The sequence below is a fragment of the Lepidochelys kempii genome, chromosome 13, assembly GCF_965140265.1.
Source record: "Lepidochelys kempii isolate rLepKem1 chromosome 13, rLepKem1.hap2, whole genome shotgun sequence".
NCBI lineage: Eukaryota > Metazoa > Chordata > Testudines > Cheloniidae > Lepidochelys > Lepidochelys kempii.
The window spans coordinates 22,862,078-22,888,790 of NC_133268.1; the positions used below are offsets into that span (position 1 = coordinate 22,862,078).

The following is a 26,713-nucleotide window of genomic DNA, read 5'->3' on the forward strand; positions in this document are numbered from 1 at the left end:
AAGAGAGAATGTGATAAAAGACATCAAGAAACTTGTGTATTGTAGAAAGCAGTGCTGGGCTGACACTAAACTGAAGTTACAAAGATTGAGATTACTGAATCTCAGAAGTTCTTTGTCTCCTGCCCAGCTTGAAGCTCAGTGACTTTGCCATATGTCTAAGAAAGAGGTCTGTACAAGGGAAAACCCTTTCTTCTTGCAGCTTCTTTGAAACCCATGTGTCAGAAATTTTCTCTTAGCTTTTGGGATTACAACATATTTTAGTCCAATGCAGGATGGGCTAAATCTCTTTAGGTAATTCAGGGTAATATTCCTTTATGACTACTATTTTTGGCTAAATTACATCTCAAAAGGTGTGTTCATGATGGCCAGTGTTCTCTTTAAATTCCCAGATCCATGTGTCTTCCATATGGTGTTCCCCAAGGGTCAGTCCTAGGACCAATCCTAATCAATTTATTCATAAAGGATCTGGAGAAAGGGGTAAACGGTGAGGTGGCAAAGTTTGCAGATGATACTACACTGCTCAAGATAGTTAAGACCAAAGCAGACTGTGAAGAATTTCAAAAATATCTCACAAAATTAAGTGATTGGGCAACAAAATGGCAAATGAAATTTAATGTGGATAAATGTAAAGTAATGCACATTGGAAAAAATAACCCCAACTATACATATGATATGATGGGAGCTAATTTAGCTACAACTAATCAGGAGAAAGATCTTGGAGTCATCATGGATAGTTCTCTGAAGACGTCCACGCAGTGTGCAGCGGCAGTCAAAAAAGCAAACAGGATGTTAGGAATCATTTAAAAAGGGATAGAGAATAAGACAGAGAATATCTTATTGCCCTCATATAAATCCATGGTACGTCCACATCTTGAATAGTGCATACAGATATGGTCCCCTCATCTCAAAAAAGATATACTGGCGTTAGAAAAGGTTCAGAGAAGGGCAACTGAAATGATTAGGGGTTTGGAACGGGTCCCATATGAGGAGAGATTAAAGAGGCTAGGACTTTCATCTTGGAAAAGAGGAGACTAAGGAGGGATATGATAGAGGTATATAAAATCATGAGTGGTGTGGAGAAAGTGAATAAGGAAAAGTTATTCACTTGTTCCCATAATATAAGAACTAGGGGCCACCAATTGAAATTAATGGGCAGCAGGTTTAAAACAAATAAAAGGAAGTTCTTCTTCACTCAGTGCACAGTCAACCTGTGGAACTCCTTGCGTGAGGAGGTTGTGAAGGCTAGGACTATAACAGGGTTTAAAAGAGAACTAGATAAATTCATAGAGGTTAAGTCCATTAATAGCTATTAGTCAGGATGGATAAGGAATGGTGTCCCTAGCCTCTGTTTGTCAGAGGGTGGAGATGGATGGCAGGAGAGAGATCACTTGATCATTACTTGTTAGGTTCACTGCCTCTGGGGCACCTGGCATTGGCCACCGTTGGTAGATAGAATACTGGGCTGGATGGACCTTTGGTGTGACCCAGGATGGCCATTCTTATGTTGCTCAGTTACATATTTCCCTTCTCTCCCTGGGAATGTTTTCTATCTAGCATCTGTGTAGCTTGGGTCAGCCTTGAAATTATTCTCCAAATTAAATCACCAAGGCCAGATTTTCATGAACCTGTGTACTGGACAGTTCCTCCCAATGGAGTTTCCCAGAGAAATAACCAGTCATACTTGTTTCCTTATATGCCAGCAGTAAATGTAATTTAGCCAAAAGGTTATTAAATGGAAATTATTTAGATGAATTATATCCAAGATACTTTGGATGCATCAGACAGGCCAGTAGGTTTAACAGAAGACCATAAATCAGATACCGAATTAGCTGTGTGTGCCAGTTTTGTTTCCTGTTATGAGTGGAATTGGAAACTTTCAGAGTTGCAAAAATTACACTGACATTTCTCCTCACCACCAAAATTTAATAAACTAAGGCCCTGTTGTGCACACCTTGCTCCCACTGACTTCAAAGGTCAGGATTTTTGTCAGAATAAGGAGTCTAGTGCAAGGCTCTTCAATTAGATTAGATTAAGGCTCCAGTCCTGCAAATACATGAGTAACCTCAAACATCTGAGTTCCCATTGAATTTAGTGGCACTACTCATGTGCACAGGTGTTTATAGGATTGGGGGCTTAACATAGAGCTGGCTGCATTTTTTTTGTCCGTTTTTTCCAGCAAAAATGGCTCTCTGACAAAATGGGAACTCACAAATCTTCCTGGCCAAGTTGAACCTCAGAATAGTAAATCTAGACTACAAAGCAAGTGATACTTGTTTCTGTTCTGTTTTCACCAAGTTAGAAAATAAGGGTTAGCGTGGAAAATATCTTGCACTGTGACTCCATAATGAGCTGTCTCCTCTTTTTTCATTATATGGATTCTTTTACTTCAGTATACTTCTTTTTAAGGCTATGTGATGAGATGTTAGCTTTATCCAGTTGTTAGGTGAATTTAACTTCACAAGGCTGGGGTACTTCCTATAAAAACATTTAACAGACATACGGTATAATAGAGTGGACAGTCATGGTCTGCTTGAGCAGCTGTCCCAGAAGAGGAAATATCAGTTTCTGTCAGAGGAAGTGCATGAACAAATATCCCCTCTTTAGTCAGTTCAATAGTGATTTTTTGGCCATGTTTGTAAATGGATAAGTACAGAATGTCTGTGAACCTCCCTATAGTGAATAAGCGTGGTATGCAGAGACCGGGCTGAGGAAGAGAGGAGGCTGTATGGCAAACAGTGTATTAAGGCTGAAACTACACATGAATATTTTTATCCTCAGAGTTCAAACAGCTGCCTCATTCTCATAGCACTGTCTGAGCTGCACACCGAATGAGTTATGCAGGAAAAATATGCCATGTCCTCAGACTTCATTCATTTGCAGAAGGGGACAGGGTGAAGTTTTTGCAGACAACTTTACATTTGGGATATCTTGACTTCTGAGAGCTTCACTTTGGACCCATAACATGCTTTGACTATAGTAGTGTGTGTATATATATATTTTAAATGAATATAGTTGTAAATTAAATACATAACTTAACTTAATTTTACCTGTATGTATCGATACTGCAAGGATGTCTGGGCCCACTTGAAATGTAATGGCAAATAAACTGTGGTGGTAAAAAAATAATGTTACTGCACCAAGATAACTGCACATAAGAAGTTAAATAAAAGATGATAAAATTGAATCCAGGCAGAATCTGGATATATCCTGAGGTAAATCTAACTATGTATCTTGCTGTTAAAGGAACAATCTAAATAGTAAGAGCATAAAAGCCACCTAGGGAATATCCGTTGTTGTTGTGTTTTAACAGCTTTTCTCTTGATTGATTGTGCTAGGAAGCTGTCAGTGGATCAGATGGAGTGAACTGGTGCCGACCCCAGTGCACTCACTGAGTGGAGTGCTGCTTTATGACAGGGCAGAATTTTGCCTAGGAAGTTCCTTTGAGGCCAGATTGTGGCGGGCAGCTGTGCAATGGGAGAGCACAAGTTTTGCTCCCCCATCCTCATCCCCACAGTGTTCAGCCATAATCACAGCCAGTGCACTGTCAGAGCGTAAAGATTAGCCTTCAATAGGGAACGATGTGGCATTAGCCTCCCCCCACCCCCAAAGCGGACTTGTTGGTAGCAGGGCCCTACCTTTTCTCCCCATAGCTCAGTGGAGCTGTCCAGCTGCAGAGGGGAGTTTAGGCTGCAGCTTTTGCAATGGGCATGTCCCTCCACACCCCCCAACCCTAATTGATAAGCCCAGTCTCTCCTTGTGCCCTCTGGGGTGATGTCACTTGGATCCATCCCCAACCCAGGGCCGTGGCTCAAAGCCCTCTAGATTTCATAAATTGGCAGCTCAGGAGAAACAATCCTTGAGGGACCCAAATGAAATGAGCTGTTGGGATTTTTGGCATGTCTGACTGTCTTTCTAGCCCTGCTTTGTCCAGACTGTATCTGTTAGTTCATAGTGTTACCCTGCTCTCTCACTGCCTTTCTCCTCATCCCTTGCCTCTCAGAGGGAGAAGCCGAAGCTGAGTGGCTACAGGATGCAGGCCTCTCTGACCTAATTGGGGACAACACCTCAGACAATGACAATGTAGTGCTGCTCTCCACCTTGACCAAGACCCAGGCTGCAGCCGTGCAGCGAAGGCTGGATACTTACTCACGGTCACGGCGGAAGAAGAACAAACCGCCCGTGCGTGACGTCAGAGACATTTTTGGTGTGGCCAGCTCCGAGGTATGTTGCTTTACTGACTTCCAGAATGTTTCCATGTGTCCTAGCAGCCGCTTTGGCTTTCTGGCTCTGTGGGGTTATATGACTGAAGCAGCATTTCACCTTTGAGCCTAAGCGGAAATATAACTTGCAGAGTTTGCACCTCAGGGTTACAGTTATAATGTAAAATATTCGCAAAAAGAAAAGGAGTACTTGTGGCACCTTAGAGACTAACCAATTTATTTGAGCATGAGCTTTCGTGAGCTACAGCTCACTTCATCGGATGCATACCGTGGAAACTGCAGCAGACTTTGCATCCGATGAAGTGAGCTGTAGCTCACGAAAGCTCATGCTCAAATAAATTGGTTAGTCTCTAAGGTGCCACAAGTACTCCTTTTCTTTTTGCGAATACAGACTAACACGGCTGTTACTCTGAAACCTGTCTTCTGCCAATGTGCCTTAACGCTGCCTGCATTGAGGGGCTGTTTCTGTGTCCATAGCTTTCCTGCAGACCGTCAACAAGCACCTTAGTTAATGTCCTTAGTGGTGGGGATCTCTGTTATGTTTAATACTCCAGTACATAGTCGACAAGTAGGAGCCTCTTTCCAGAGCTTGCAACACCAGTGACTCCTTGTTGTTAACTGTGTTGGTCAGATCTGAATTCATGAAATGTTTTTGTGTCATACATGGAACATTAGTATTTTACTTGTATTCCAAAAGCACTTAGAGGCCGCAGCTGAGATCATGGCACCCACTATGCATGTACGCAGTCCTCGGAGAGCTCAGACCACATGGACACAAAGGGTAGGGAGAAGAGGTATTAATTTATAATTTGCTATGGAGTTTGGGGCCAGTGTCCTAGTCAGGAGTGAGAGAATGGATCATAATACAGGCCCCATTTAACATGTTCCTGAACTTAGTCCCATGAAAGTGGGACATTTGGATTAATTGCTCCTCTTCCAATTAATTTGCCTTCAGAGACTTGCTAGTATCAGTCGGTTTTTAAAAAGCATTAGGCAGGATAGCACAGTCCTTAAACCTACCTCATTACGAGCCCTAGAAAGTGGACTTGCTAGAGAATTAACCCAGGGAGCTTACCCAAAAGAAGTTGCCCAATTCCTTCCTTTCCACCTGATGCCTTTTAAAAATTTGGAATACTCATTTATACAAGCTGAGCCTAGCCTGGTGTCATCCTTATAACTCAGACCTTTTGCAGGATTGAGCTGTTCCTTCATACTTCTCCAGATGACCTTTCTGATAGGTTTCAGTTGAACACACTAGTAGTATAAATGTTTGTTTAAATACATGCTGGAAAAATAAACTAGTGTCTCCTTAATATAAGGCTGAAAACCAGTGGCAGATGTTAGCTGTAGATTTCTCACTGTTCTTAGGTTGAGATAATTCTAGCACGCTTAATTGCACGGAGATAGGGTTATGAATAATCCTGTATAAATGCAGAATGTTCTTGTTCATGCACAAGTGGGTGACAGCACACATTTTGCATGTGCAGCTAGGGTGACCAGATAGCAAGTGTGGAAAAATTGGGACACCTTTTCAGGGGGTGGGAGGGTAAAGGTGCATATTTAAGATAAAGCCCCTAGGATCAGGTTGTCTGGTTATCCTCTGTGGAGCTACAGTAACTGTTTGTGCTCTGGGGTCCAATCTAGTTGCTTTTCTGAAAATTTAATGCTGAATGTTTTAGTTCTGACTTATCAGCAACAAATGTAATGTGATCCCATTGGCTCTTGTGAAATTCCATTTTCCATGTCTCCTAAAGCATTTGCTGAGCTTATAAATATCAGTCTCCTGTGTGCATTTGATACATTGCTAATATTTGCGTTTGATAATCCATGCAACTGAGATCAAGCTTCACGCTTTAAAATATTTGGTATAATGTGTGCACATTCAAAGATACTAAACCTGCTTATTTAAATAGCTTTTAACTTGATAAGAAAACAGAATGTTCCATCTCATTTCTAGCTGTAAGCAAGATTCATAGACATCATTCTACAGGCTCTGGTTAGAGCCATTGGAATTATTCATGTTTTCTCTGTATCAATATTGTTGGACTTCAAAGCTTTGCTGTCATGTGTTTAAGATCCCCAAACATTAGCAAAATGTACTGGACAGGGTGAGCAAAGCTAAAAACTGCAAATAAGTATATTTTAAAGCTAGCTCTTTGAAAACTTGTTCCTCCTTTACTGACTTGCCAAGACCTGAATTCCATATTCCTGGGTTTTCTTCCCCTTATTGCAAGAGAAGATGAAATCATAAGCACTTAAAATAAAAAGGGAAATTAATCTGTTCTCTCTTCTGAGTTTTGCGATACTCTCCTCCATTGCAGGGGAAATACCAAATCCTTAATTCGGGTCATTAAAGAGCAATCAGTGTCTTTATTTGTAATATTTAATTCTTTGTATTTTAATGCCATGGGATCCTAAACAACTTGTATAATGTGTTGATTAGTACCCTTTTACAGACCCTGATCCAGAGTCCCATTGATTTCAATAAGCTTTGGAGCAGGCCCGTTTTTTTCACAGAACATCTTGAACGTTGGGCCAACTTCTGCCTTCCAATGCAAGTGTGGGTTTCCTGCTGAAGATTGTGGGAGCCCTGTACAAACAAATATACTTAGCATGTCTTGTCTTCCTGGTGCTTCCACAAACATGAGCTCTCACAATACCCCTTTGTATGGTGGTTGAATATTATCCCCACTTTACAGATGAGAAAACTGAGGCATATAGAGGTAATCTGATTTTTCCAACAGGCGCACAGGAAGTTCACTGCATTCCAAGTCTTGAACCCAGATCCTGTGATTCCTCGTCCACTGCCTTAATCACAAAACTATCTCACTCAGAAAAAAGTCAGTGCAAGAGGCAGAGACTAACAATTGCAAACCTGGCTCCTGGTCCTATGATCAGACCCTCGCCCATGTTCCTGTTCCCCTTCAGATGCATGTTTCCTCCTGTTTCTAATGCTGTTCTTACTGTGAATTCTAGGTGCCACATTTGATCTAAGGAAAGTATTATGCCCAATAAATATGTCAACGGTGAGAGTTATCCTGCAGTTTTGCGGTCAATGGGAGTCCAGCTGTTGACTTCAGTAGGGGCAGGTTCAGGGCCTATGAAGGAACCACTCATGCTCCAATAGATCAAAACCAGCAAGGACTCTTAATTTGCTTCACAATGACAAAATTTCCTTATCTGAGTTCTCTACCGGTATTTTCAGTGGGTGTGGCATTGCAGTCTGCCTTGACCTCCTATTTACATCTCTGAAGCAGCATTTTTAGTCCTCAAAACAACTTGCATTTCTAGCATAGCTTTTCACACACATGCATGCACCCGCATTGTTCACAGAATAGGCACGCCAGGTTGGAAAGGACCATGGTACTCTGATGTCATTCTGTGTGCTTGTTAGGTACAGGACTGTAGTTGCTAAGTCACTGGCCAGCTATATCCAAGGTTAATCAACCATGTATTTTGTTCAAGAAAAGAAGTAAAATCTTTCTCTGCGCCTGGATGATTTTACTTATTTGCAATGGCTCAGCATAGGTTCCTTATTCTTTATTGCTGAGTTAACTGGACACTAAGATCATTGCAATTGGAGCTAATTAGAAGGTCTTGATTAAAGTTTTTGAGGTAAAAAACTTGAATGAAAATATTTTTTCCTGTTTCACAGCCAGCTCTGTTGACCATGGGATTTTATCAGCATGTCCTTAGGAGGCATCTGGGATCACACTAATTTTTTAGACACATGTCACTTCAGGGACCTATATAACTTGTGGCAAAGAGATGCATTATTGTAGAGCAGACAAAAGGGAAACATTGTGTTGCTTAGTCTGCTTAGTGCATTTTCATCCATGTGGCTAAATGGCATATAATTGAAGAAAGTGACTTCTCCTCAAAGGCCAGTATTCCATAGATAGATCACGCTGTGGGTGGATGTCACAGGAGCTGTTTGAATGAAAACTGACTGCTGATTGGTGCATTTTGACAGACAGTTAGAACACTTAAACTAAATAGATATGTCCACTGACTCCTGAAGCTGTGAAAGAGTAAGAATTGGTGATTTAACAATGGTGTGAGTGTACGGGTTATGGAGGGAGGGGCAGGGAGAGGAGTGCTAATTGCAGGTTTCTGCTGCTGAAGAAAGTAGCTATAGATACTCTAAAACTAAGACATGTACCCTGAGGTTTGTGAAGCATTTTATTTCATAGCAGTTTTTAAGTGATTGTCACATCCATGACAGACCTTTCAGATTTCAGACCTTTCAGATTTCAACTCAACCAAATGGCATTGTTATAGCTCTTCCATGGTAGAGAGCAAGATTATTTGGCATGTTACTTTTTGCCAAAACGAGGATGCCCCATGTTGGTCTCTTATCTGCTCTGCATGTGGCATATTGTGTTCCATCCTTTTTTCTAGGAGATGGTAGTGGAGATGGAGGAATCCGACAAGAATCGGTGTCAGCACAGTGTGGAGACTTCAAACTACGCTCAGAAACGTAAGGCGGTTTTACTGTATTGTAAATCTACAGTGTGTCATTGACGTTAAGGAAGGGAGTATGTTTTGGGAACAGAGCATCTATGATAAGCTCTTTTTCACAATATAAAAACACAAGCAAATATCCCTCTGCCTTCTTTGTTAGCAGCAGTGGAAAACTAAGAGCTGTACCTGCACCACTTCCATCAGAATCTCATCCCTTTATAAGGGATTAAAACATACACATGAGATATAATTCACTCTGCTGTTTAATTTCTCTCCTTTCACGTATGCAAAGGCCAAGGTTTAGAACTGTTCAAGTTTCGGGTTTTCCTAATTGATCCTTGGCTTAAAAGAAGTCAGGGAGTGCAGCACTTGTTTACACTTTGAATTAGTAACTGACTTTGGAGTCAACCTGGCAAACACAATATTCAGATAATGTGCAACTGCGTACATGAATTGACCTTTGTTTATCATCTCCAACAGCAAGGAAATTCCTAGGTAGGGCTAAAAATCCAGGAGGGAAAGGCTTCTAATCTAAATTCTTAAACGGCTTTGCCTCCAGTATTAAAGGTTCTGAGAAGAGTGTTATCTTTATGTAACACACATCCTACGTGCTATGATATCTAGGTTCAGTGCCATCTGGTAATGGCAGAGCATTGGCCTAGATTTTTTTAACCCAAACATTTCATCTGTCATGGGTTTGCTAGACCTGTCCCAATGCAAAAATAGTGTTGTGTAGTGTTGGTTTTTTTAGAGGATAAAGTTTATGGAGTAATATCACATTGTTACAGACCTGGGCAGTTGCTATGGATTGTGAAAATAAGTAGTTTGAGATTAACGCATGCTATCATACCAAAATCAATTGTGTGTCTTATATTTAAGAAGTTGTCCATCTAGACATTCATTCATTTCAAGGTCGTCTTAGACATCTTGCGTGTCGCTGACCTGGTAGATCGTAGATATAATATGACTTTAAGCCAGTCTATCCTGTTGAACATGGACATAATACTGTGTGCTGACAAACCTTGCCCAGCTCAAATACCCACGGAAGTTGTTTGTTTATGGTGGCTCCACAAGTCTTGCACTTTAATACACATTCCTAGGTTAGTTTGCCCATGTGTCCCCTTTGCTTTCCAAACTTCCTCAACTAAGAGATTCTTTTATCCATAGCAGATTCAAGGGGACTCCAGGATTTTCCTTGCATGCTCGGAAGCCCTGGAAAAGAGGAGATATTCTGTACTGACATTGCCTACTCGGAGCAAGCAGCCATTTTGCTCAAGGGATCATTTGTACGGGAGTCTAGGAGGATAAAGGACGAGAGCGCCCTAACTGTAAGGGCTTTAAGGCACTTCTCCCCTCAGAACCTGTTGAACTCCCCTCTTATAGAGAGAAGCCTTGGGAACTTAGTTCACTTTGTGTTTTCAGGGTATTAAACAGGTTAGACTTCTGGGTAAGCATAGCAGAACTGTGTACGTGTGAATGGGGGAGTTCATGTGCTTGTAATGCAATGATAAATAAAAGGAACTGTGTTGTGGTAGAAGTCAGGAAAGGTGGTATCTCTGCATCAAATCTTAGCTGATGTAACACCTACAGTTCTGCATTGTTGGTGTTTGGACCACTTGCATTTCCTCTTTTCACTGTACATTAGAGGAAGGATAATAACCAGACCCAAGGTACATGTTGGGGAATTTTGACTTGCATAGGAAAAGAGACTCTGTCAAAGCCGAATTAAGCTATTGGGCCCCTTTCTAAGTGCTACAGTGGATTGGGATGGTCTTGTGTACTGAATTTGCCTGACGAAATTGGGATCCCAAATAAGACAGCAATCAAGGAAAAGCAATGCTGAAGGGAGCAAGCTCTTCCAGAGCGTAACAAATCTTATTTATTTAAAACACACTTTTAGCAATTATCAGCCTGTCTTATGTGCATCCACCCTGAAATTGTAATCTGATTTAAGTCCCATCCAAACCGGTGGTGGTGCATTTTGACACTGCAAGTAGCTGAGCTACTCGTTCAACTCGTTCCGCTACACTATTGAGAGCTCTGGATGCAAAGCAGGCTGCAGCATGAAACTTTACAGCTGCTAGGAAACCTTCAGTTTAGGACTCTGGGGCAACCCCAGAGAAAGTGATTGCAGTAGTGGAGACAAGAGGTGGTGAATGCCTGGATAAGAACTTCCCTGGAGGTGAAGCAGAAGTAGTGAGTGGTATTCCTGGGCAGTGGTTTGTGGCTGGTGAGAGGCAGATTTACAGCCATAAGAGCAGTGGAAGGAAGTGGTAGGGACACAAAGGAATTCAAGACACAAGAAAATCAACAGAATTATCTGCATCAAACCTTACAAACTTTCTTCCATTCTTTCTCCCTAGCAGTTTAAGATCCCTAAGGGCAGGCTGGGAGTGACCCGGATAGGAGACTTATCTCCACAGGACATGAAGAAGATCCCCACATTGGCCCTGATTGAGCTGACGGCTCTCTGTGACATCCTGGGCTTGGAGTTAAAGAGGAACAAGGCAGCCAAACAAAAGGCAAAAGGTCAGTTCTATCTCAGTTCTTGTGATCAAAGCTGAACAATGGGTCTCGGTAACACTAGACTTCATTACAGACTCCCTTAGTCTAACCAACGTAAATCCAGACTGAAGGCTATTGAGATATTGACACACTTGCAGAGCTGTCACTTGAGATCAGAACATGGGTCCATGTTTCTCACGGCTGCTCTCTGTGATTCTCCCCTATTCCCTTGCTCTGCTAATTACCGTTGTAGCTTCTGTTCCTCTCTTTCCTCCAGCAACTTGGGTATTGATAAAGTGTAGTTCTTGTTTGCAATAGAAGAAATGCCCCTTTTGATTTATAACTGTAGTAAAGAATTACAATCTGTATTGTCCTTTAATGCAGAGAATCGACTCTTTGGAGTTCCACTCAGCACTTTGTTGGAAAATGACCAAAAACTCATCCCCAACACCAAGGTCCCGCTGATTCTCCAAGCAGTAAGTTATCTTTAGAGTTCACTTGCACGTGATGGCTCCTTGGTCTTGAACCATAAGCTGAAACGGCTGCCTTCAGATCTTTAGCTGAGAGCTTTCTGTTTCCCTTGTAGTTGCTGTCATGTTTGGAAAAGAAAGGGCTTGACACTGAAGGCATCCTGAGAGTTTCAGGGTCGCAGACCAGGATTAAGGTACAGTCATTTGGGTAACACTGTAAAGTATGGGCCTACATGTCAAGTGGTCATGTTGCATGAGCTTTATTTATGGTATCAGCCTTATTTAAAACAATCCCCACTCACCTTGCCAACACAATAGGGAGAACTCACTGCTGGGGAGCCTGCTAGTAGCCTACCTTGTGAGGCACTCTGCAGTGTGTGCCTTGTTGAGGGGTTGCCCTGTGCAAGATCCTCTGGTTGGATTCCCGTTCTGTTCGTTAGTGAAAGTGATGGGGTGTTTCCTCCCTATACAGAGCCTGGGGGAAAAGCTGGAAAGTGACTTCTATACTGGTCTGTTCCGCTGGGATGAGGTCCGCCAGAACGATGTGTCTGGCTTACTGAAGAGGTTCATTCGAGAGCTGCCCACCCCTCTGTTGACAGCCGAGTATCTGCCGGCGTTTGCTGCTGTGCAAAGTGAGTCCTTTTCCAAGCAGCCTGGCCTTAGCAGCCTTGGTTTTTGCATGGCACTCAAGTATCCCAATAGTATTATTTATTACTGGTGTAACCGTAGCACCTAGGGGCCACAACTCCGATCAGCAACCCTGTTGTACCAGTCACTGTACAAACGCATGGTAAAAATTAGCCTCTAAGATAAGACTGATAAAGGATGGGAGGGAAAATAGAAGCACAGACAGAGGAAGTGACTTGCTCCAGGTCAGACAGTAGGTCAGCGGCAGAACCAGGAATAGACACCAGCTCTCCTGAATCCCAGTCCTTTGCCACCCCCTCCCCCACTCCATGGACCACAATGCGTCCTCCATAGCCTGCCCTAACACATGGATTGCTCACCTCTGGACAAGACACCCACCCTCCCATCCCCCCTCCTGGTTCTCAGCTAGAACATGGCTTTTGTCTCAAAACGTGTTGCTTCCATAAACACAGAAGAATGTGGCACTAGTTCACTTTTCAATCCATCTAGTGTCGTGTATTTTTCAAGTCTTGCAGGTGCTGTAGTGGAATATAAATGCATTATTAAATTAGTTAATTTTTATTAATGCTGTCTCCCAAAACTCACTCGTTCCCTAGTTTTCTGTACGTGTTGTCTCTCTGCCTCTGGAGAAAATACGGAGTAGCGGTTGGAGCACATTCTAGGAATCTGGTTTCTTGGGTGCTGCTAGTGGCTTTGCCACAGAGTTGCTATCTTAATTAAAGCAAATCACAACCTCAGTGCTTCTGTTGACCCATCTCTGAAACGGTTACAATCTATCTATTCACAGGGATGCTGCGAGCTCAGTTAATTCTGTAAAACACTCTCACGTTTCAGTAGTGCCTATCCTAGAATCGAAATAATGTACTGAGGTTCTTTGGAAAAATTTGCCTTCAGATTTAGGAACCTAATTGTCATTTTTCAAAAGTGACTTACTCTCTGAAGTTTCTTGGAGAGTCAGTAGGCTTCAGGCTTCTAAGGGCTACTCTGCCTGGTGCTGCAGTCTGAACTTCGGGGGTGTGAACTGTAGAGTGCTTTAACTGTCCTTTATAGACCCTACTATGGCTTTTAGCTCAGCCAGTTGGCTTTTAGCTCATGTGGTAGAGGCTCATGCACTAAGCTCCAGAAGCCCTAGATTCGATCCCATCCGCTGCCGACTGCAGTCTGTCGGTGTTACACCTGCAGGTCTCGCTCATGGTTTGGACATTAACAATTTAAACATCTGTCACGTTTACAGAGTGTGCTGCAGGGGGAGGGATAGCTCACTGCTTTGAGCATTGGCCTGCTAAACCCAAGGTTGTGAGTTCAATCCTTGAGGGGGCCATTTAGGGATTGGGGCAAAAACTGGGGATTGGTCCTGCTTTGATCAGGGATTGGACTAGATGACCTCCTGAGGTCCCTTCCAACCCTGATATTCTATGATTCTACTAAAGCAAACTAAATACGGGGCAAGTTAGAGGGTTCTACACTTCATACCCCCATAGTCGAGACTGCAGTACCTTGTAGACAAGCCCTAAATCACTTAAATGTTTTGGAAAGTTTTACCCCTGCGATTTTCCCATATTCGTGGTATGTGTTTCACAACAGGGAACCAGCATGTTCAGAACTCTGATTCCATGTGGGAGCCAGGTGGATTTAGAGTTTAACTAGACTCAGATTATTTTGTATGTATGTTGTTGCTGTTTGATGTGACATAGTACATTCTCCCTCCTGTAGATATCCCAGACCTGAAGCAGAGATTGCAAGCTCTCAACCTGCTTATCCTGATTCTGCCAGAGCCCAACAGAAACACCCTAAAGGTAATAACCATCTTCTACTGTATCAGTTGTGTGAGAGAATGTGAATCCTTCCAGAGAACCTATGTCTTAATACCTCATGTATTAAGAGATGTATAAGCAATCTGGACTTATTCTTTTGATTTCGCGTCAACTCCATTAATTTGTCTAGGTGTGGATGCCTGGAGCCAAACAAACTCCTGTGTGGGTTGAGTAGGATTGCCAAAGTTATGAATGCAAATGCAGAAGCAGCAGGAGTCATGCCTTGTCAGGGTGCATCTCTTATGCCCATGTTTAAATATCTGGCTCTTCCTATTAGAATATCCATTGACCAAAGTCTCCTTAGCTCTTGGATACCAAGATGCAGCTGATCTTTGTGATTCTTATATAATATCTGTTTAAAACATGGAGAAAAGTGCTGCAGAACTTTTAACTTTCTACCCCCTACGGATCAGACTGCACTAAAATCCCTTCCTCTCCTATGCAGCTAATTTTGAACAAGAGAATGTTGTTTCTGGGGCAGTTTTGTGGCAGTGCAGGACATTTGGCTTTTACTTCTGTTTTCTAGCAGTTTGGGGACCCAGGTGTCCTGAGTACTGCAGAAGCCATGTCCTTAATTCCCACTAGTATCTCCCAAGTCACCCGATACTGCCGCCTCCAGATGATCAAGTTGCTATATCTCCATAGTCCTGCAGAACTATTGTAACTTTAAAACTCAGGCTCAATTGGTCAAATGATCTAGTGTTCTGAGGTAGCTTGGGATGGCTTATGGTTTTGGGTAGAAACAGGAGACGCTTGTCTGTTTCATCGGAGTGAAGCTTTGAATTTTGAGGGGTCTTTGGAATCTGAAATTCAGAGTGAATTCCAAAGGATGCAGCCTTCCATGGGTCAGGAAAGAAGACCTTGTCTGCCTTGTTGTCTTTCCTGACTTATGGATTTGACGCCCCAAAAGCCACCACCACAGCTTGGTGTACAACTAATTGATGACTTCTTAGTGCTAGGACCTGACGACCAAGCCCACTTACACTTGTGATTTGCATTCAGGTCTCCAGAAATGAAAGGCTATTGACATTAACCAACTAAGCCACGCAGCACTTGCCCAAGCAGGTTTGCTGAATCGTACTGTTCACAGATGTCTTGAAAACACATGTCTTTCTCCCTCTTTCAGACTCTGCTGGAATTTCTCAGTAAAGTGGTTGCTAGGGAGAAAAAGAACAAAATGAATCTCTGGAATGTTTCCACAGTCATCGCTCCAAATCTCTTCATGCATAAAGGACTGGCGAATAAGATCCCAGAAGGGAAGGAGAAACAGCTGGCAGAGGGGGCAGCCGATGTTGTGCGGATGATGATCCATTACCAAGACTTGCTTTGGACTGTAAGTCACATGGCTGTTTGTTGGGTGATAGCAATCTGTGCATTAACCAGCCCGGGACGTGACTCAGAAGAATGAGATAATCCTGGAGATCTTAAAGGAAACCGAGCTCTGTAGACAAAAGTTGTTTGGCTAAGCTCTGTTGCTGTCTTTGCTGTTCTTAAGGCACATAGGCAAAATATTATGCCTACGGAATGTTGTTTTTTAGGGGCTTTTCCCTATTTACAGTAGAAGTCTTTGAAAGTCTCTCTGATTTCTCTGCAGGTGACCTGGCCTGTGGAGATATGTATAAAGCCACCTGTTTAAAAAGAAACAAAGCCACCAAAAGTCCCCTAAAGAGCACTGGACATTGCAGAAGTAACTTTCTGCAGATGCTCTAGGAGGCATTCTTCTTCCTCAGCGTTGAAAGTGGGTGGGAATGTGCCACCCTGCACTCATTATGTTCTCTTAACCCTATCAACCTTTCAATGTAGGGAAAACTTACACATGCTCCAGTGTAACTGTCAACGTATATTGAAGCCCAGTGCTTTCTGAGCATCTTTCTTTATAGAATAACTGTCTAGTCCTTGAATGTATCCATCCACACGCCCCTCTCCATTGGTTCTATTTATTGGTTTGTTTTTATTTCCCTTAGATCTCCTCTTTCCTGGTAGCTCAAGTGAGAAAACTGAATGAGAGCAGCAGCCGGAGGTACCAGTTCTACGATAAACGAATCAAAAACTTGCTACGGAAGATTCACATAGACAAGGACAAAGTGGAGAAGAACCAGGCAGAAGTAAGCTGAACCCTCTGAGGATGGGGTTGAATGAGGATTTCCCGTTAAAGGTCCCCTCATGAGCAATGAGTGTATGCCAACGGGTTAAATTTCTCCTTAAACAACATTTAAAGAGAAACAGACAAAAACATTATCTCACTGGCTTGCTGCAAAACACACCCAATTCCCCTTACTAAACTGCGCAAATGCTGTGGCCTAGATGCCATGGGCTCTCAGGCTTGTGTGTGAGGAGGGAAATCTGAAATGTTGGCGGTTGAATCTTGTCTTCTCAGCTGTACCAAGTGTAAACTTGACACAACTGAGGGTCTGGCCCTGTATGTTCACAATGGACATACTGGCTCATCTTACCGATACACACTGGCTTTTATTACAAGTGCCAGCTAGAAATTCTAGAAACCTAGAGATGAGGGCAGCAGCCTTCAGGTACCTGTCAGTCTCTCCTGCCCTGCTTTTGTGCTTCCAAACACTTGTTCTGATCAGTAGGGTTGCATGACACCAGCGTTAATGAGTACAGGTGCGTGCAGTGGTGCTGGATATTAGCAAACAATAAGGCTTGTAGGAAGTGAGACAATACGAAGAAATAATAGTGATTCACTGCACTTATTTCTGTACCAATTTCTTTCATATGGGTGGTGACAGACCCTTTCCAAACTCTATTTAAAACAGTTACTAAATGGGAGTGTGTGTCTGTCTCTCTTTTTATTTTTATTTTTTTTAAAGGGAAAATGTGCCAAAATTAGGAAGTGATGCACAGACTGGTATACTTGCAAATTTTGGCTTTTACTATTAAACATTTAGAAACCACAAATCAATTAAACAAAAGGGACAGGTCACCTCTCAAATCCCGCATTACAGAATGCATGTTATCACTGTTGAAAAGCTGCTACTTTCTAGAGTTGGCAACTATGCATCTGGTATGGAGCAAGCAGAGGTATAATTGAAGCACGAAGAACTGTGTGCATTGGGACATCAATTATCAAATTTTTAAAGGGCTGTGCAGGGAATGGAAGTTCAGTTTTATGAACAATTTTGAGACTGACATTTTGGCTTTGTTCTGATCGGAACCAAAACTGAAATTTTTTTGAAATTCTCTTAACGAAAACAAAAAAAATCAAAATGTTTTGTTTGGAAAATGTTGCAATGGGGCATTTCAGTGCTTTCAGAACTCCTTTTCCATTTTTCTTCCAAAAATGAAATTCCGGCAAAATCAGCCCAATTTCACTAAGCTTTTCCATTTCAGTGGAACTGACTATTCTGACAGAAGATCGCTACGTCAAAGTTTCTATACCAGCTTTAACGCCCATGCCACTCAGGACCACCAGAGGGCACCCACACTTAATTCTGATCCAAATTCTATCCAAGACCAACAATTCTATCCTTGGCTACAATATTAAAACAAAAGTCAATCTCTTTAATCTTCACTGCTTTTAGACAGTTCTGTATTTTCACATCTCAGTCTGGTGTAAATCCCATCAATGGGCCATTGGATTTGTACTTGTACAATGATTTCCCATCTCTGTTTAGAAAACTGGCATCTTTCTTGTTCTAAATTGTCAGTGTCTTTCTTTTAAAACCATTTCTCTCCCCCGACCCTTTATTTTTAGCCTTCCAAGACCGTGAAAGTCCAGACATCTCTGTTACTGAAGGATTCACTGGAGGTTCACTTGAACAATGGAACCAAAGCTGCAGATGTCCTAAGGCAGTTTCAGAAACACCTCAGCCAGAACGGCTGGAGTATTGTCAACAAAGTCAGCCTCATCAAACGGTAAAAGGCTTTTTCTTGTGTTTCCATATGTTTCTCTTGCAGGGGTGGGAGGCTGGAGGGGGGAGAGAGGTTATATAGCAGGGGCGGGAAAACTTTTTGGCCTGAGGGTCACGTCGGGTTTCCAAAACTGTATGGAGGGCCGGTTAAGGGAGGCTGTGTCTCCCCGAACAGCCAGGCGTGGCCCGGCCCCCACCTCCTATCCCTGCTTCTCGCCTCCTGACTGCTCCCCCGGGACTCCTGCCCCATCCACCGCTCCCTGCCGCCCCATCCAACCCCCCCACATTCCTGACTGCCCCTCCCCACCCCCCAGGACCTCTGCCCCATCCAACCCCCTGTTCCCCGCCCCCTGACCACCACCCTGAATTCCCCTGTCCTCTATCCAACCCCCCACCCCCTTACCGCGCTGCCTGGAGCACTGGTGGCTGGCGACACTGTAGCCGCACCGTGCAGCACAGAGCACCGGGTCAGGCTGCGGCTCTGCAGCTGCGCTGCCCGGCTGCCCAGAGTATTGCGCCAGCGGCGTGCTGAGGCTGCGGGGGAGGGGGACCAGCGGGGGAGGGGCCGGGGACTAGTTTGCCCCCCTCTGTTATATAGTGACTACGTTCAGTGGCTCCGTCTGGTTTGCTGTTTAAACCTTTTGAAGTGTGTTTGGGGGTGGGGGAGGAAACCCTAATCTCCCTTTTGATTTGTGACTGCGTCGTCATGTGGGCTTTTGGGGATGTGGAGCAGCTATTGGTTTGCTGCCCCCAGGTTGCTAGAGAGCAGGTGAACTGTAACAATACATGCAGGATCCTCTTGGGGGTGAGGAGTGGACGCCTTCCGGGGAGTGTGGGGAGCCCTTAGTGGCTTCCATTTCAAAGATTGCAGTAAACCAGGAGAAGTGGTGTCAGCTTTCCTTAGAAGCTAAAATATCACCCTTTGTGCTAATCCAGACAGTTTCTTGTGTCTGGCAGTGTTTTCAGGAAGCACACACTGATGCATCTCTTGCACCACATCCCTAAGCAGAGCATGTCCAGGCTTAGGAGAGCAGGGGAGAAGGCAATCAAAGCGGTCACGTTAGACTGGAAAGCATTAGCACTAATATCCCAATGACCAGCTGCCATCCCTGCCAAAGGCTGCTGCAGGGTTCCTTACACCGACGAGTGCTGCTCAAATAGGCTGTCAGTCCAAGGTGGATGCTGCTGATAGACATTGATTTTGTGCCTTTTATTTTCTGTCTGAGAAGCTAGTCCTTTGCCAGCCCTTGTGGGTCTCATAGCAGTGAAGAAGTCTGCCTTGCTTCAGTCTTGATTCTTGGGTGAGCTTTTCAAGAGTTGCACTCCTAGAGCATGAGGGGAGTCTACTACCCTATGCCCTGTAGCTTCCCTTACCCCTGCGGTCCTTAGAAACATGAACTGCTGAGTTGGATGCGATTGTTCCGGCCTGCCTTGTGCAAAGCCCAATTACAATGTTGTGTTTCTTCTTTGTCTCCTGCAGCAATGGTGCTGTCGAGTCAATGAACCTGCTCCTCTACGAAGTAGGCGGCAATATAAGTATGTGAGATTGGATGCTGAACAACTACAGATCTCTTCTTGGTGCTGGGGCGTTAATGGGAAATTAAGAAAGAGAGTCCGGCTGAGGGAGAGGGTTCTGATAAAGGTGGATCAAAACAGTTCTCCCCATGGGTGAAATTCACCCCAAGTACACAGGACCCATACGAGACCCTCTGCCACTTAAGTGGTTCAAAGAGTCCTCAAAGTGGTTACCCAGGCAATCCATCTTGATATAGAGGGGAATCATTTAAAAAATGGGCCCAATAAGCAATGTTAAAGCCCAGACAGTCCAAAGTTGTGGTCAGCTCCCCTTGAGAACAGGGCCATTTGGAACAATGGGAGCTTGTGGGTGCTGAGCTCTTTGTAAAAGTGGTCCACTTGGCTCAGATGCCTACAGTAGAGATCTCTTGAAAATGTGACCCTAAAATAGTTACGCTTTCTAAAGAAACTCCTCTGAAATGCAGCAGAACAAGGTACATGTCTACTACTTTTCACGGTGATACAAAGGCTTTTCTGGCACTAGTTCTGAATGACCTGCAGAACTTGCTTGTGGCTTTAACCCTGAGTTACACAGATATCCAGAGCAATGCCATCCCATCCTTTGCCATCCTCCAATTCACATACTGGTTTTCTAACCAAACCCAACTTTATTCTTGTAAGTCAGTCTCCATTGTACAGCTCGTCCTGTTTAAAGACCGAGACTGCAGCATTAGTAAAATGGGCCTGTACCATAATATGATGTACAGTATCATATATTAAATATTCAAGGAGAAGGCTAATGCTGCTGGAAGGCTTGCTCACTAATGAACTAGTAATAACCTGTTTGGGTTGTCTTTCCCTCATAGCAGCTGTCTCAACAAGTTCAAGGTTCTAGTTCAGGGGTGGGCAAACTACGGCCCACGGGCCAGATCTGGCCCGTCAGGGCTTTGGATGCAGCCTGCAGGATTGCCACCTCCGTGGTGCTGCAGGCCCTGTGCCACTCCTGGAAGCTGACAGCACCACATCCCTGTGGCCCTTTGCGGGGAGTGGGGTAGAGGGCTCCACGTGCTGCCCTCACCTGTGGGTACCTCCCCCCGCAGCTCCCGTTGGCTGGGAACAGGTAACTGTGGCCAATGGGAGCTTCGGGGGAAGTACCCACAGGCGAGGGCAAAGCGTGGAGCCCTCTGCCCCCCTCCCCCAGGGGCCGCAAGGACGAGGTGTCGGCCGCTTCCAGGAGCAGCGTGAGGACAGGCAGGCAGGGAGCCTGTTCTGGGCCCGGTGCATGCCGCTGCCACCCTGGAGCCGCTCCAGTTAAGCGGCACCGGACTGGAGCCTACACTCCAGCCTCCTGTGGCACCCCGCACTCCTCCTGCACCCCGAACCCCTGCCTTGAGCCCCCTGCCACACCCTGCTCCCATCCTGCACCCTGAACCCCTGCCTTGAGCCCCCAACCCCTTGCCCTGAGCTCCCTCCCGCACTCTGCACCCCCTGCCCCAGCCCTGTATTCATGGCCCTGCATGCAGTTTCCCCACCCAGATGTGGCCCTCGGGCCAAAAAGTTTGCCCACCACTGTTCTAGTTGGTCACTGCTTGTCTTGTGAGGACTGATAAGGTTTGGTATGGTATTAGGAATCTTTAAAGATTGGCCTCTCCTAATGAGTACAGAGGACATGGAAGTTGGGCAACGTGGACTAAGCATGAAGATGGAGTTTCTGTAATGCCCATCTATAATGGGTTACAGGATTGTCAGGAGAATAACTCGATCTAGCAGCAGAGGTCTGCCTTTAATGCGTCTCCATTATAATATCAACAGAAGACAAAGGACTTTGCCTGCTTGATAGAAACAACTAAATTCTTTCTACCAGATCCAAAGGCTGCGAGTGATTTGTATGAAGACCAAAGCTAGGAATGAGGGTGGTAGGCTGATTCTCTGTAATGACTTAAATTGGCAACAAGAGTGCATCTGTTCAGGAATGTTTACCAAGTCATATGCTGGAGGATGGCCCAGTAAATGTCATTTATTCCAAGGGACACTGTCAACTTACTCCAGAACTTAAAAACAAACACAACACTGGAAAATTTTTCATGATCTAGAATGAACTTAATTTTTTTTGTTAGCTGCCAGCTCTTTATTAAAAATACACAGAACTGTTGGTAAGACAAATTATTGTCACGTGTAAGTATTAGAGGGTGAGGTATCTAACCACATGCCTCTCTTTAAGCTCATGATGTTGACTTTAATGAGAAATACTCACATGCTTAACGTTAGACACATGCTTATTACCTTGCTGAGTCAGGGCCATACTTCCATAGTTAATATAGTCAGTAAATTGCTGCATTACTCTTAATGCTTCTATTCTGGTCTGCCATTTCTATACGCGGCAAAACTGTGTAAGGAAAGTAAAAGGTAATCTGTTCTCTGGTTGATTTTAAAAAAGGATATATGTTGATTTCTGAAAGGTTGCATTGGCATATGATTAACGCAAAGACTCACTAGTGCATGAGAACTAGAAAGTGAAATGGACTAGAAACACATGTGAGAATTACAAATCTGGCTTTTAATTGACCATTATGATATGAAAAAAATGAAATAAAAAGCATAGATTATGAAAACTAAATTAAATAATACAAATTCTGTCATCTTTATAAGCTAAGGTAGCATTAGTAACACAGGTGAGGAAACTTCATTATTTAAAAAGTTTTTAAAGGGAAGATCAGGTTGTAACCCATTTCTGTGCTTAAACTTCTCCAAAACCGCTGCCTGCACACTCCGGCTATCTCTAAACTCAGAGTTGTACTGCTTTAAATACACCAGTATAATTAGTGGAACAACTCCTTTAGTGGGAGTGCAGTAATTTTGATTTCGCTTATTCCTGTATGGGAAAGGGAATAACTATATCTCTTTTATACCAGTATAACTGTTCACACTAGGACTTATACCAGTATAGTTATTTCAGTAAAAGAAATCAGTCCCATAACCAAATTGTTATACCAGTAAAACTTTCTAATGCAGACTAGGCCTCAGATCAGATTCCAGCAATGCACAAACAAGTGATAGAACTTCATACATGCAAAACCCATCACCAGCACTGAGGTGGAATTGTCTCTCTCATATCTGCAAGCATGAATGGTCCTGAAGGGCACGGGTAAAAAGTTCACAAATGAAAATCCGTTCTTAAAACTTGATCTGTGATGAGTCCACTTCTAAAAACAAGGACAGCTATTACTGATTTATGGAACTTGTTTGCTCTAAATAGCTATACATATATTTGAATAGTGTTACACACAGGAAAAAGTAATAGCTATGGGACTGAGGGTGCAAAATACTTCTCTTTAAAATTTGTGTTTTTATCCAACAGGTGAACATTGCCTGGACCCAGATACATATCTCTTAGACTTGTACCAGATCAACCCCCATGCTGAATGGATTATAAAGCAAAATCCGTCCTTTCCACGGATGCTGTAGGAAAACATGAGTGAAAACAGACTTTTGTTTCAAGATTCTGGGTGGGAGCAGAAGGCTAGAACTTTTCTTAATGCGTTTGGCATCCCAGAATGGAGGAAGGTTGTTACTTTGGAGGGAAATAAGCAGTGTTGGTTTGGAATGTTTTTTACTATTTTAGTTACAGCAGGCTGAAAAAAGAGAGCACTTGAGAGTTGGTAACCAACGGAAGTCAACATTAGGTCACAGAATCCAGAGGGTGTGAATATTCTTAGTAAAGCACCTGCAAGCAGAGCTGCAAAGAAAGTGGAGGAGAGACCTGTCCTGGAGGAAGAACCTGGTAGAATGTCTCTTAATCCTTTTGGGTTTGCATTGTTCTTTATTTTGACCATGTCCTCATTTTGGAGGAGAGAGATGGTCAAATCAACTAGCACTATCAACCATCTAGTCTCCTTGTGTTGAATGTGTTAAGTTTCATGGACTTTTCAGTGAGCGTCACATGTACAGTGCTGGGAGAACTAGACTCGTTTCTCCCCCTCACCCCCCCACTCCTCAAGTCTTACGGTTTCTCTGAAAAGTGTTAGGATGCTTTTGGTTTTGTTTGTGGAGGGATGTAATGGATGCCCAGAGTGGCCAGATGTAAGGAGAGACTTGCATTCTTCATGTAACATCTACAGTTAAAGCTGCTCACAAGAAGAATTAATTGTTTCTGGAAAAACGTGGACTTGGTATCAGCTCTTCTCAGAGGGACCAACTGATAGAGGAGACATGCCAAGGTGCTTGCCTGTCCCTGCACATGTCCTTTTGGTAATGCACAGTGGAAATCGTAATAGATACACGCAGGATGTGAAGTGCTCCAATACTGAAAGGAAGACCAGCATCTAGTTTTGCTGCTTGATCATCTTTGTGAAACCTCACAGGTAAAAGGTGGCAGAGGAGAGATTCTGGAACTGTATTTGAGGATTTTTTTTATTGTATTTCAAAGAACTTTTGTCCTGATCTAGGAGCCAAACTGGGCTTGGTTTGAGTGTGGTAGATGACATGTTAAAGCCTGCAACATCAACATTAATGTGAGGTGTAATCTGACCTGGCCACAGCTCCATGCAGCTTCTCATAGTCCTTGCCAGGGTAAAGGTAATCTAAGTGAGGTGTGGAGATCATCTTTGACTACAAACTCCCTCAGGCAACTGTGGGCACTGAATCAGGCTCTTTTATACTGGCTGCAACCTTCCATGACTCTGGCGTGTGCATGCTGTGGGTTTGGGGAGAGCCCAGAATTGTTACGGCCTGTTTGGTAGCGTAAACATCTGTGTACTGGCTTCCTTAAGATTGGAACTGGAATGCAGCTCTGGAAGAATATCTCAGAAGTGTCACTGTCCTTACAGTGGTGCTGAAATCCCTAAAGAATGAGGGAGCCCACTATACACAATGATAGAATGTGGAATGTGCAGCAAATCTATCCACCTAACTCTACCCCCAGCAGGCAATATAATGTATTCTAAACATTCATGTGGCACAAACATGGCTGTCCTTCAAGTGTACTTCAGAAAGTCGTCTTTGGCCCATCCTTATCCACCCTGGAGACGATCTCAGTATTATTTCTTCAACTAATTGAATTGTTTCCAATGCCATCTGAACTGATCCTCTTTACTATTTTCTCAGGCTGATATTTAGCTGTTGCTCTTCCCTGTCTTGGAATCATAAAATTTCTTATAAGAGCACTTCAGATATAGATTTCTTTTTTCCATCCCAGTTAAATTCTTTTGAGAGGATTAAGGTGCTTGAGAAACAGCTGAGCCATATTCTGTTTAATTTTTTAGTTCTGATGTCGTTCCTGTATTTACGCTGCTGACTTTAAAATGTCTGTATGAGAATGTCTGTTGTTGTTTGTTTTTTTTTAGATTAAAGCTATGATGTGCAGATGCACAGATTTGAGGGATCATTACTTTCATTTCTTCCACTCTCCTGATCCTCTTTTAAAGAACCTAAAAAACAATCTGAAATTGTAAGTGAAGCTTTTCAAAAGTGGCTAACGACTATGGTGCCTCAGTGTGTGTTTGTGTGTGTGTGTGTGTGGGGGGGGGAATTACTTAAATTACCTTAGGGGGGCCTGGTTATCAGAGGATGGATGCTTCACAACTCCTGCAAATCAGGCTGCTCTTAGTTTGGGCCGTTAAAACCCAAGGGCCGCAAATTACTGGTCACTTCCAAAAATCTTGGCCAAAGTGATTGTTATGAACATTAGCAAAAGAACAAAAACACAGCCGAGATTTACAAAACGTGAATACAGTATTCTAAAGTAATAGCTGCTGCTGCATGGTGGCACGTTTTTGGATACCAGGGTACCATCTCATGAATGATGTGGGAGTTAGAAGTATATAGATGAGCCTATTCACGCCCTCCTACTAAAGGTGTTCGTACTGTAAGATGCACTCCTGATAGTTCTAAATCACGGGGCTTTCTTTTTTTCCTCCACCCATGGGCTACTATCCTAGGTGTCTTTGTTTATATATTCAATTTTTTTCAGTGTAAAACTTGTCTAGCGACATTTCAGAAGTCATTACAATATATCTCCAATCAGGAACTGGAGCAGAGCGTTCCTACCAGATACAAACAAATGACCGCCCTCCCTCCCAAGCAGATAAGCAGCTGACATTGCATTTCCCTCTTCTCCCAATCTCAGCCCAGTTGTTCAGAGAGATGACAAGATATGAACGCTTCAGAATGTTGGGAAATGCCGATCAATTGGTTGCTGGAGGTAATGTTTTAGAGCTCTCAGGAGGAGGGATACTCTACATCTAGGGCTAAATTTTTTTCAAAGTTTTCAAATATGTATACAAAACGCATGCCTCATTTGCATGCACAGTTAATTTAACTGAACATTCAAATGCTCCTCATCCATTTGCAGGTACAACTGTCTGGCTTGTGCATGCAAATTATAGATGTTTTGTGCACGTTTTTGAAAATCTGACATGTAAATGGCAAGTATAATTGTGTGCTTTGAGACAATAGAGGTTCTTTATACGTGAAAACACAAAGGGCATTGGCCAATGTAGTGGTGAATGAGATGTACTTGGTTAAAAATATATATATATATATATAATATAGTTCAAGGTACAAAGACGGACAACAGCAGCAGCAGCAGGTGACTCTGCTTGCTTTGGTATGAGGAATATTTTATAGTGCTATAATAACTGTGCATTCTGAGTGGCTACAAGGGCTAGAGAGTGGGGACAAAGGAAAATGCTACTCCGTCACTTCTATAAAACAACTCATCTCTTTGTTTGGTTTGCTGAGAAACTCACCATGTGAAATAAGTGCTGTGAAAAAAGGTTGGGGGAATGTCTCATGAGGCAAATAGGCTAGGAATATAAAACTGTATTCAAATTGTATTTCAAACTCCTCCTCTCTGTCTATAGAATTGATGTTCTTTTGTATTTTCAGTTTCCTAGTTTTGTAAAAAAGACCAAGTCAGGTGAGGCTAGAACAATGTCACCACAATGTAAAAGTTTTGTTTTGAATGTTAGCTTTTATTAACTTTTTACAATATTTTTAATGCTGTATTTAAAATCCATTTAATCAATAAAGCAACAAAAGAATCATAAGATGTTAGATAAATGGCTTTCTTATGTCCCATGTTCCAGTGGCAGGGTATGAAATCCGCACTTAGGATGGGATAGCAACTATGAGCTTGACTGGACAAAAATACATTCATGCAACTATGTTTGTCTACTGGAGATACTAGCCCTATATTCTGATCTAAGTTACAT

At 43.1% G+C, this 26,713-nt stretch overlaps 1 protein-coding gene across 9 annotated transcripts in view; it reads left to right on the plus strand.

The window, feature by feature from the left end:
- Positions 1 to 26,530, plus strand: part of ARHGAP40 (Rho GTPase activating protein 40) — a 74,739-nt gene extending 48,209 nt beyond the window's left edge. For 5 of the 9 annotated variants that reach the window (XM_073309761.1, XM_073309759.1, XM_073309760.1 and 2 more), the window contains 14 exons: positions 4,001 to 4,221; positions 4,918 to 5,001; positions 8,622 to 8,700; positions 9,852 to 10,012; positions 11,048 to 11,213; positions 11,574 to 11,665; positions 11,776 to 11,853; positions 12,132 to 12,291; positions 14,021 to 14,103; positions 15,248 to 15,454; positions 16,086 to 16,226; positions 17,831 to 17,991; positions 19,468 to 19,523; positions 22,861 to 26,530. In XM_073309761.1, coding sequence (XP_073165862.1) covers positions 4,001 to 4,221; positions 4,918 to 5,001; positions 8,622 to 8,700; positions 9,852 to 10,012; positions 11,048 to 11,213; positions 11,574 to 11,665; positions 11,776 to 11,853; positions 12,132 to 12,291; positions 14,021 to 14,103; positions 15,248 to 15,454; positions 16,086 to 16,226; positions 17,831 to 17,991; positions 19,468 to 19,523; positions 22,861 to 22,967 — 1,796 coding nt within the window. In that variant the 3' untranslated portion in view covers positions 22,968 to 26,530. The remainder of the gene's footprint in view (positions 1 to 4,000; positions 4,222 to 4,917; positions 5,002 to 8,621; positions 8,701 to 9,851; positions 10,013 to 11,047; positions 11,214 to 11,573; positions 11,666 to 11,775; positions 11,854 to 12,131; positions 12,292 to 14,020; positions 14,104 to 15,247; positions 15,455 to 16,085; positions 16,227 to 17,830; positions 17,992 to 19,467; positions 19,524 to 22,860) is intronic. The other 4 variants (XM_073309756.1, XM_073309755.1, XM_073309758.1 and 1 more) reach the window with 4 other exon arrangements.
- The last annotated feature ends 183 nt before the right edge of the window (positions 26,531 to 26,713 follow it).